This window comes from Antechinus flavipes, chromosome 3 (genome assembly GCF_016432865.1).
Source record: "Antechinus flavipes isolate AdamAnt ecotype Samford, QLD, Australia chromosome 3, AdamAnt_v2, whole genome shotgun sequence".
In the NCBI taxonomy this organism is placed as follows: domain Eukaryota; kingdom Metazoa; phylum Chordata; class Mammalia; order Dasyuromorphia; family Dasyuridae; genus Antechinus; species Antechinus flavipes.
In genome coordinates this window covers 246,274,437-246,284,646 of record NC_067400.1, presented here as the reverse complement: position 1 = coordinate 246,284,646, position 10,210 = coordinate 246,274,437, and the positions used below count along the sequence as shown (strand labels likewise).

General features: G+C 38.8%; 1 protein-coding gene across 1 annotated transcript; it reads right to left on the bottom strand.

The window, feature by feature from the left end:
• Nucleotides 1–3,120: 3,120 nt before the first annotated feature.
• LOC127557885 (keratin-associated protein 20-2-like) lies at nucleotides 3,121–3,604 on the bottom strand. Its single transcript, XM_051991171.1, has one exon. The coding sequence runs from the start codon at nucleotides 3,583–3,585 to the stop codon at nucleotides 3,358–3,360; it is 228 nt and encodes a 75-aa protein (XP_051847131.1). The 5' UTR covers nucleotides 3,586–3,604; the 3' UTR covers nucleotides 3,121–3,357.
• Nucleotides 3,605–10,210: the final 6,606 nt, after the last annotated feature.

Genomic DNA, 10,210 nt, shown 5'->3' with positions numbered 1-10,210 from the left:
TTGCACATGGGGTTTTAGGTCTTGTTCTTCTACCCATTTTTTCACTTCATTTTTTCTCTTTATTATTATTATTATTGCCAGCATTGAACTCTCAAATACCCTGTTTTACCACATTGAAAGCACTGAAAAGTCTCCTTGGGTGTCCCTCCCCTGTTTTTCCTGTGTTCAGGTTTTGAAAGGCTTGCATCATAATCTGGGCATAAAAGGTATATGTGCCCACTCTGGCAAAGCACCTTATGATCTCATGTAAAAGGGCAATCTTTTTGAGCCCCAGTATAATTCTTTTACACTCCTCATTAGCGTTTTCTCTAGTAATTTGTTTTATCATAATTTCTGTTGCTTCATTTCCCCAACAATCCATATGACAATGGTCTGTAGACATCCCACAAAGTCTGCAAAGGGTTCACTGGGACTCTGCACTATTTTTGTGAAAGCTTCCCCTTTATCTTGTTTTCCTGTGAGAATGCCCCATGCTTTGCTAGCAACAGAAGGAATTTCCTCATAAGCTGCCAAAGGATGATTAATTTGTGCTAAGTTGTCTGCATATGAACTTACACCTGCCAATTAATCAAAGGTGACTTGTATATTAACTTCAGACTGCTCATTTCATTGGGCAGAGTTTGACAGAGTTCACTATACTCAGAAAGCCACAATAATCTGCCCAAATTCTAAACGTACTTTTTCTGTGGATTTCAAATCATTAGGGGTTAAGATTTCATAAGCCAAATATTCTAATAACACTGTAACATTACATAACATAACATATAGGCCCATAGAAGTTGCAAGCCTTTTTCAAATCTTTGATAACTTCTAGGTCAAAAGGCGCTTGTCCTGTCCTAATTTGACTTGGGGGCCCATTAAGTTCCAGTTCTTCAATTACAGGGTATGCTTCCACTGTCAATACAAACACATCTCTTTCTTGAATAAACAGACTCCTATTTGAATATTCTCTGAGTCCCACCTCTTCACTCCTTACTTGAGATCAGGGCTTGGGCAGAAGAAAATATTCAGGGCTCAGGTCTCTTCCCTTGCCTTAAACAGTACCTCTTCTAATCAGGACATAAGAGGAGAACAAGATGGCGACACTGAAAGTGCTGAGAGCACCACTGCCCTTCCTGTTTTTCTGTCTCCTGCCCACAAATGCAGATTTGAGGAAGGAGGATGAAAAAACAGTGGATAAGGGAATGGGAGATTTGGTGCGGGTGCATGGGGAATTGCAGGCAGGCTGAGAAATGGGGAAGTGACACACCCTTTATACCCTCCCCAAACTATCTTTGTCTTTGTCTTTGTTCAATATGCCCCACCCTTTAGGGTTGTTCACTATCTTTTTGTTTATTTTCCTCATCCTCTTTTGTTTGGCACCCTACACTAAAAGCCCTCTTTTCTTGATAACTTGAAAGATCTCTCAAAGACATTTTTTTAAAAACATTGTACATAAGGAATGTGTGTTCAAGGATTAAGCCAGGGCTTGCAATATGGTAATATTCAGTTAGTTGTTCTCTCACTATCTTCCACTTCTCTGGCTCCAAAATCTCCTCTGTAGGGAGCTATGAAAACGTGGACTCCACAATATCTAAGACCTCAGTGATGTACTTCTGAATAACTAACAATCTTGCTCTTTTGTTAACCAAACCAAGCATTTTTCATTTTGGCTGGAAAATGAAAGTGACTAGCTTAGCCCTTGCTGAATCTTCCTGTTGAGTATTTATACTTACACTGTTCCTGGGGAATGGGGATGCCCCACCCAAACTCACACTGTTTTCATCAGCTGAGCTGCTCCTGGTCCCACAGTGGGCACCAGTTGTTATGGGAGGACTTCGGGATTAGCCTAAGCCCTGAATGTCTGGTTCTGCTCATGGACGTACCAGCCCCAAGCCCTGATCTCGGGTGAGGAGTGAAGAGGCAGGACTCAGGATGATATTCAAAAAGGAGTACAGTTATTTAAGGAAACTTTCCTCTTTATATACTTTACACTCTTAAATAATTGTAGTCTTGCTCATGCACTAACTATAGAGTACTGTGCATGCACTTATAGGATACTGCATATGCACCAACTTGCTATTATTTAATAGATGTTTCCTTACCATGACAGGACAACTCTGCTTTAAATATAGCACAAGTTGTCATACCCCCGATTTCTCAGGAAGGCTGAAAAACTGTTAGGAGGGGATAGAGAGCCAAACCAGACATGTCAGCAGGGTTCCATACTGAGTTAAAGGTTTTATATTTTGCCCAGGGTTGCCCTCCATTTGTGGTCCTCTATAAGATACTTTCTTCCCTTTGGAGTCTGAGTTAATTAGAGAGTTTAGGTATTTGAGGGGTTTGAAGACATTCTTTAAAATTAGTCAAATTCCCACATGGGTGGAAGAGCCTCAGTTCAAGGACAATGTTGTGAACTGGACTGGCTGTGTAGTTTGTTGGAAGAGATGTATAGAAGGGCATAGTTCAATGAAACCCTTCAGGCTTGACATATAACTCTGTTTTGTAGTTTTTGTTGTATGTTTTTCATTTGTCCTGTCCTCTTAAACTTCATATTGGTATTTGATAACAAAGGGGTGAAAGATAACTAGAAATCAGTGGATTATTCCACATGGTAACAGTCATTACTGACCATTTGCATTTGGAAGTGATAAACAATGAGCTTGGAATAATGAACATGGAAATCTTTGAGACATCTTGAATATTAAAAGCCAGTAAGTATGCACTTGGAATGTAAGAGACAGGCCTAGATAAAATAGGGATAAATTTTTTTAGTGTACTAAAATGGGACCTGGATATTATGCATTATGGCATTACTAAATTTAAGTGCTGCTGAATTCCCATTTTGAATAAGAAGACAAAATGCTTTAAAACACACACACACACACACACACACACACACACACACAATGAAATCTGGAGAATTCTCCTTTCATTGCAAAATATGAATTGGAGATCAAATATTTTGCAGTTATACCCAAGTGTTAAGTTGAGATTGAATGAGTTGTGGTTTGAGATTGACACGCATGTAGCTGGAGATCAAGAAAAAGTCATGAAATCAGTTTCATCAATAAGTGAAATAACTTTATTAAAAATTATAACAGATCTCTCAGCATGATGTATCAGAGCTGAGTACACCTTCTGGAATCTCTGCTGAGATTCAGTATCATTTCCCAGAGGGAAGGGTCCAGGTGCTTCTGAATCCCTGGCATTTCACTGCTCTAAGTGTTTCATAGGAATACTGAGACTTCTTGTGGTGTCTCTCCTATATCACCCAGGTGTAGAAGCAGGTGGAAGGTGATGTCTTTAAAATGCCATGGAATTACACCAAGCAGGGTTGCCCGAGGATTCCAGGACACTGCAGGAGCAGGTGGTTTTTCAGTAGAAGCCATAAGAAGAATACCTTCCACAGCAAGATGGGCGGCAGCAGCCATAGCCATAGCCACCATAACCCAGGCCTCCATAGCCATAGCCACCATAGCCCAGGCCTCTACAGCCACAGCTGCCATAGCCATAGCCTAGGCCACGGTAGCTGCCACATCCACAGCCATAACCAGAGCCATAGCCATAGCCCAGGCCTCCATAGTAGCTGCCGTAGTAGCACATGGTTTCAAGTTTCACAGATTTGGAAGGATCTCAGGGTTTGCTTTGGGTGAGTGTGTAGGGGAACATGTTGAGGGGGACTTTTATACTCTTTCGGAAGGAGGTGTGGCCCATTACTTCTAAATTGCATAATTCCTATTAGTGAACTTACAAGAGCAAAATCACATTCTTGTCATAGTTTGTTGCTTGAGAAGAATTTCTCCAGCTCATTAAGGGTGTTGTTTTCTCTTGATATGATGTTTCTCTATGAAGATTCTACCAAGGATGTCATTGCTCTCATGAGAAATGATTGTAATGTTGCCAAACATATGTAGTTCATGTGACTGGTGCTCTACACAGTCTTCATGGTAGGCTTTTTTTGGGGATATTGCCCTTATTTCACAACTTGAAAGCTTAGCCTTCTGAATCTTTCTGCTTCAGAATTCTATTTCTTTTGAACAGTTCTTTTTGAGAATGAAGGGACAACAAGTTTCAAATTGAAATTGAGATAAATGTGGAGGAAAAAATGCATGGAATTAGGTAATCTAATTATCATTCCCAAACCATTATAAGCATTGTTTATACTCCACCTGTACTTTGCATTTAGGGATGGAAATAGAAAGAAATGTCACCAGAATCCTGGTTTTCAGAAAGGTATAAAGTTTTAAGTACAATAAAAATATGAAAATAACAAGAAACCTGTCACAAACATGGTGGGGGGCGGGAAGGGAAGGGGAGGGGGAGGTGATGGGAGATTTCAAAGGCAAAGATTCAAGCCCCTAGAACCACAGGCTGTGATGACCGCGTTAATACCCAGGACACCCCAGAATCAGCTGGAGTCAGGATAAGTAAAAGTCCTTAATCTTCATTCTTGGTCCCCAGACGCAGGATTGAACAGAATGGAAGCAGAATCTCCCCGACTGCCTTCTCCCTCGACTACCGCCAATAGTGTGACCCTCGCTTGTCTTATTCCACCTCCAGTCCCTCCTACAATCCTCTATACACCAATCACTGAGCCAGTACGGATAGTGGAAAGGACCATTTTCCAATATGCCCATAAAGTCCAATCAGAAGTTAGCTCAGAAGAGAGCTCAGCAGTTCCGACCTCAGTGCATCAACCCAATACTTTCAGCCCTTTACAACAGGCATTGCATAGGTGGGATTTAACCCAAGAGTCTTTTTGACTATCAAAAGTCAGAAGAGAGAGAAATAGAATGAAGAGGAATTTTGGCCTTGTAGGCAACCAGACAGAGAAAAGTCAAGGAGAAGAAACATGAAAAGCATTGTTATAATGAAAACAGGTAAGCTACATTGGGCAGAATTACAAAATGTTGGGAGGAAAATTTTACTTAGTCTGGGAAGGTTTAAAGAGGTCAGCTAATGAAGAAAGTGGAATGCCAGATAGAGACTATCTACTTAAACCAGTACAAAACAAAAAGAAACTGAAGTTTACCATAATATTATTGTAGAGATTGGGGATTAGGAGTGGTTATAGCCTTAGTGGTATCAGGAGATTGCAGAGGATTGATCTGGGTGGGAAGAAAATTGAGGCATGGAGACTAATCCAAAGATTTTGCAGAAAGTACTGTGAAGGCTCATCTAAAATGGAGATTTAAAAGTGGCAAGAAATGTTAGGATTACATACTTTGGGAATGAAGAAAGAAATTTTGCTATCTGATTGGATGCATGTGATAATAGAGACAGCTCAAGATCTTCCCCAAGTCTGAGAACCTAATTTCCTGGTTTGATGTCAATTCTTTAGACATTTTAAGAGCAGTTTTAAATAGATAAGTTGCTTTTGAGGAAGGAGAATGAGATCTTTTGCAGTTCCAGGTATTTTGAGATGTGTAAGAGACATCAATTTGAAATTCCCAAATGGACAATTCATGATGTAGAATTGGTGTTGAAGAGAGATTTTTGTCTTATTATAAAGATGAAGCAGTGAGTGACTGAGAGAAAAAGAAAGAGAAACAGAAACAGAGACAGTGACAGAGACAGAAAGGGAGACAGAGATAGAAAGAAACACAGAGACAAAAAGACAGACAGACAGACAGACAGACACACACACACACACACACACACACAGAGAGAGAGAGAGAGAGAGAGAGAGAGAGAGAGAGAGAGAGAGAGAGGTGTGCCTTGACGTTCTGGGAGCTTGAAAAGGTCTACTTTCTTATCACAAGGAAAAGCTTAATAGAGAGGAAAGAAAAGAGAGAACCTTTAGGCTTCACTCAATAGACCTTGGATGACAAGCTAATTGTTCACCTTTGACCACCAAGAAGGAGTAATCTGGCTGGAAGAAAAGTATCCAAGCTGTAAAGGACCACCAGTTGGCCAGTCTTTTCGGGAACCAAATGGGGATCAAGAAGAAGGGAGAGTCAGGAGAGGCCATTAGTTGGGGGCATGAAGAAATTACTGGGCTCTCTGAAGAGAATAGTTTCTCTTAAATTTTCTGTCAGAGGAAAAGATAATGTGGAATGTTGGAGGGGATACAGAAAAACTGGGACACTGATACATTGTTGATGGAATTGTGAATACATCCAGCCATTCTGGAGAGCAATTTGGAACTATGGTCAAAACGTTATCAAACTGTGCATACCCTTTGATCCATCATGTTTCCACTGGGCTTATATCCCAAAGAGATCTTAAAGAAGGGAAAGGGACTTGAATGTGCAAGAATGTTTGTGGCAACCCTTTTTGTAGTGGCCAGAAACTGGAAACTGAGTGGATGCCCATCAATTGGAGAATGGCTGAATAAATTGTGGTATATGAATGTTATGGAATATTATTGTTCTGTAAGAAATGACCAGCAGGATGATTTCAAAAAGGCCTGGAGGGACTTACATGAACTGATGCTGAGTGAAATGAGCAGGACCAGGAGATCACTATATACTTCAACAACAATACGATATGATGTTCAATTCTGATTTGGACATGGCTCTCCTTAACAATGAGATGAACCAAATCAGTTCCATTTGTTCAGTAATGAATAGAACCAGCTACACTCAATGAAAGAACTCTGGGAAATGAGTGTGAACCACTACATAGCATTTCCAATCCCTCTGTTTTTGTCTGCCTGCATTTTTTATTTCCTTCACAGGTTAATTGTACATTATTTCAAAGTCTGATTCTTCTTGTGCAGCAAAATAACTGTATGGATATTTTCACATATGTTGTATTTAACATATACTTTAACATATTTAACATATATTGGTCTACCTGCCATCTGGGGGAGTGGGTGGGGGCAAGAAGGGGAAAAATTGGAACAAAAGGTTCTACAATTGTCAATGCTGAAAAATTATCCATGCATATATCTTGTAAAGAAAATGCTAACAAACTGGGAAAACATCTTCATAGTTAAAGGTTCTGATAAAGGCCTCATTTCCAAAATATAAAGAGAATTGATTCAAATTTATAAGCCATTCTCCAATTGATAAATGGTCAAAGGATATGAACAGACAATTTTCAGATGATGAAATTGAAAGTATTACCATTCATATAAAAGAGTATTTCAAGTCACTATTGATCAGAGAAATGCAAATTAAGACAACTCTGATACCACTACACACCTGTCAGATTGGCTAAGATGACAGGAAAAAAAATGATCAATGTTGGAGGAGATGCAGGAAAACTGGGACACGGATGCATTGTTGGTGGAGTTGTGAACGAATCCAACCATTCTGGAGAGTAATCTGGAATTATGCCCCAAAAGGTATCAAACCGTGCATATCCTTTGATCCAGCAGTGTTACTTCTGTGCTTATATCCCAAAGAAATACTAAAGAAGGGAAAGGGACCTGTATGTGCCAAAATGTTTGTGGCAGCCCTGTTTGTAGTGGCTAGAAACTGGAAATTGAATGGATGCCCATCAATTGGAGAATGGCTGGGTAAATTGTGGTATATGAATGTTATGAAATATTATTGTTCTGTAAGAAATGACCAGCAGGATGAATACAGAGAGGCTTGGAGAGACTTACATGAACTGATGCTAAATGAAATGAGCAGAACACGGAGATCATTATACACTTCAACAACAATATTGTATGAAGATGTATTCTGATAGAAGTGGATTTCTTTGACAAAGAGATCTAACTCAGTTTCAATTGATAAATGATGGACAGAAGCAGCTACACCTAAAGAAAGAACACTGGGAAATGAATGTGAACTATTTGCATTTTTGTTTTTCTTTCTGGGTTATTTTTACCTTCTGAATCCAGTTCTCCCTGTGCAACAAAAGAACTGTTCGGTTCTGCAAACATATATTGTTTCTGAGATATACTGCAACATATTTAACATATATAGGACTGCTTGCCATCTAGGGGAGGAGGTAGAGGGAGGGAGGGGAAAAATCAGAACAGAAGCAAGTGCAAGGGATATTGTGAAAAAAATTACCCTGGCATGGGTTCTGTCAATAAAAAGTTATTATAAAAAAAGAAAATGCTATAATAATAATAATTTAAAAAAAGAATTATGGTGCTGAAAAAAAATTTTTTCTGTCAGACCACAAGACTTTCAAAGGCAGTGAAAAAAGAGCCTGAGTTGTCTATTGATTTCAGTATAGCCATGGCATTTCTAAATGTGCAAGTAGAGGGAAGTGCAGATAATCTGAATTTGGGGAGGATCGTGAATATCTGATGTAAATAGTCATCCAGGTATTCCTGTGAGTTCAGGTGAAATGCTTTTCTGAAACTTCAGCCAGGGTAATGAATGTCAGAGAGTGGGGAGTTAGAGAAAATAACTGAATCCATGGCAGCTGAAACTGTTATCAAGAGAGAGAGTGTAATGGAGAAAAGGCAGACTTTCACACTCTAGTGGAGGATTTTAGAAAGACATTAAGTGATCAGAAGAAAAGTAAGATTAAAGTGGTAGGGACAACAATAAAAGTTGTACTTCTTTTTTGGCTTATAACAGTCCAATAAGTTTTTCTATGACAGCCAGACTTCCCACAGAAATCTTGAGATTGCATGGAGAGGGGCATAAGGGGCTAGAATTCAGTAAATTGGAGATGATGGATCATCATTAATTTGCACTACTCAGGACATGTCTCATCTTTAGCCAATCTATTGAGCATCTAGAGAAGTCCAGACCATTTGGGAAAAGAACCTATAGCTCAGGATCTCTGGGGATTTTTTGAAGAAACTGAAGGTTTAACAGACCCTGAGGGAATTATGCCAGTTTTTTTTAAGGACTTAAAAAAATGACCACCACAAAGTACAGGCAATAGATATTTTTTATTTCTTGCCATGTGAGAGAACATAAAACTGGAATGGTCTTTTACCCCATTAAAAACTGTTTTCCAACTTTGTAACAGAGAATGCAAAGTTCTTTTCCCACTGAGAGCTATTGAAAAGAGAAGTCATCTTCTTCCTGATGGAACAGTATTTGTTGATGTGACCTTGAGAGCATGTCTTTCTGGAAAAGATGGATGAATCATTTAGAGGTTTGTTCTAAGAGGAATTGAATGAACTATGTTCCCTGAAAATATCTCTGTTGAAAAGCTGATGGCTTCATAAGAATATTCATGATTTTTTGTAAATGAAAAATAAGGGCTATGAGTGATAGCTTATAGTAGCAGATACTCATTTGAAGACAAATCACAAGAGACATAAGGTCCATTATTTGTAGCACTTGTAGTGTTTCTTCTACCACATAAAATACTAATTCAAGCAATAAACATTTCAACCTATAAAAATTAAGTTTCAGCTGGGTTCTAGATTGAGTACTAAGCTTCCCTCTGCCCCCAAAAGATTTGTCTGAGGGATATGAGTTTGTGTGTACAAAGTTCAAAGCCAGGATATGGCAAAATAAATAAGATACTTTCTTCCTCCTTGAATTTGAGTAGTTGTTTGAGGTGTTTGAAGACATTCTTTACAAATTAGCCAAATTCCTACATGGATGGGAGAGCCTCAGCTCAAGAATAATGTTGTGAGCTGGACTGGATGTCTAGTTTGCTGAAAGAGATAGAACATATCTGAAGGGCATGGTTGTATGACAATCTTCACGTTTGACATATGGCTCTCTTGTACTGTGCTCTTAAACTTCATATTGGTTGTTGACAACAAAATGATGAAAGATAACTAGAAATCAGTGGATTATTCCACTTGCTGACAGTCATTAGGGACTATTTACATTTGGAAGTGAAAAACCATGGGCATGAAGTAATGAACATGGAAACCTTTGAGAAATTTTGAACATAAAAAGTCAGTCAGCATGCACTTGGAGTGTAAGAGATAAGCCACATAACATAAGTATAAAATTGTTGACTCTAGTAAAATGGGACTTGGACATTATGTATTATGACATTACTAATTTTAAGTACTATAGCATTCCTATTTTAAATATGAAAATAAAATGCTTTTTTTAAAAAAATGAAATCTGGAGAATTCTGCTTTCATTGCAAAAGCTGAATTGGAGACCAAAGATTTTGCAGTTATACAAGTGTAAGTCAAGATTGAATAATTTTGTGGTGTGAGATTGACACGCATGTAGGTAGAGATCAAGAAAAAGTCATGAAACCAGTTTCATCAATAAGTGAAATAACTTTATTAAAAATTATAACAGATCTCTCAGCATGATGTATCAGAGCTGAGTATACCTTCTGGAATCTCTGCTGAGATTCAGTATCATTTCCCAGAGGGAAGGGTCCGGGT

Bases quoted from the DNA above. Each gene is read 5' to 3' on its own strand.
- LOC127557885 (XM_051991171.1), bottom strand. From the start codon at position 3,585: ATGTGCTACTACGGCAGCTACTATGGAGGCCTGGGCTATGGCTATGGC.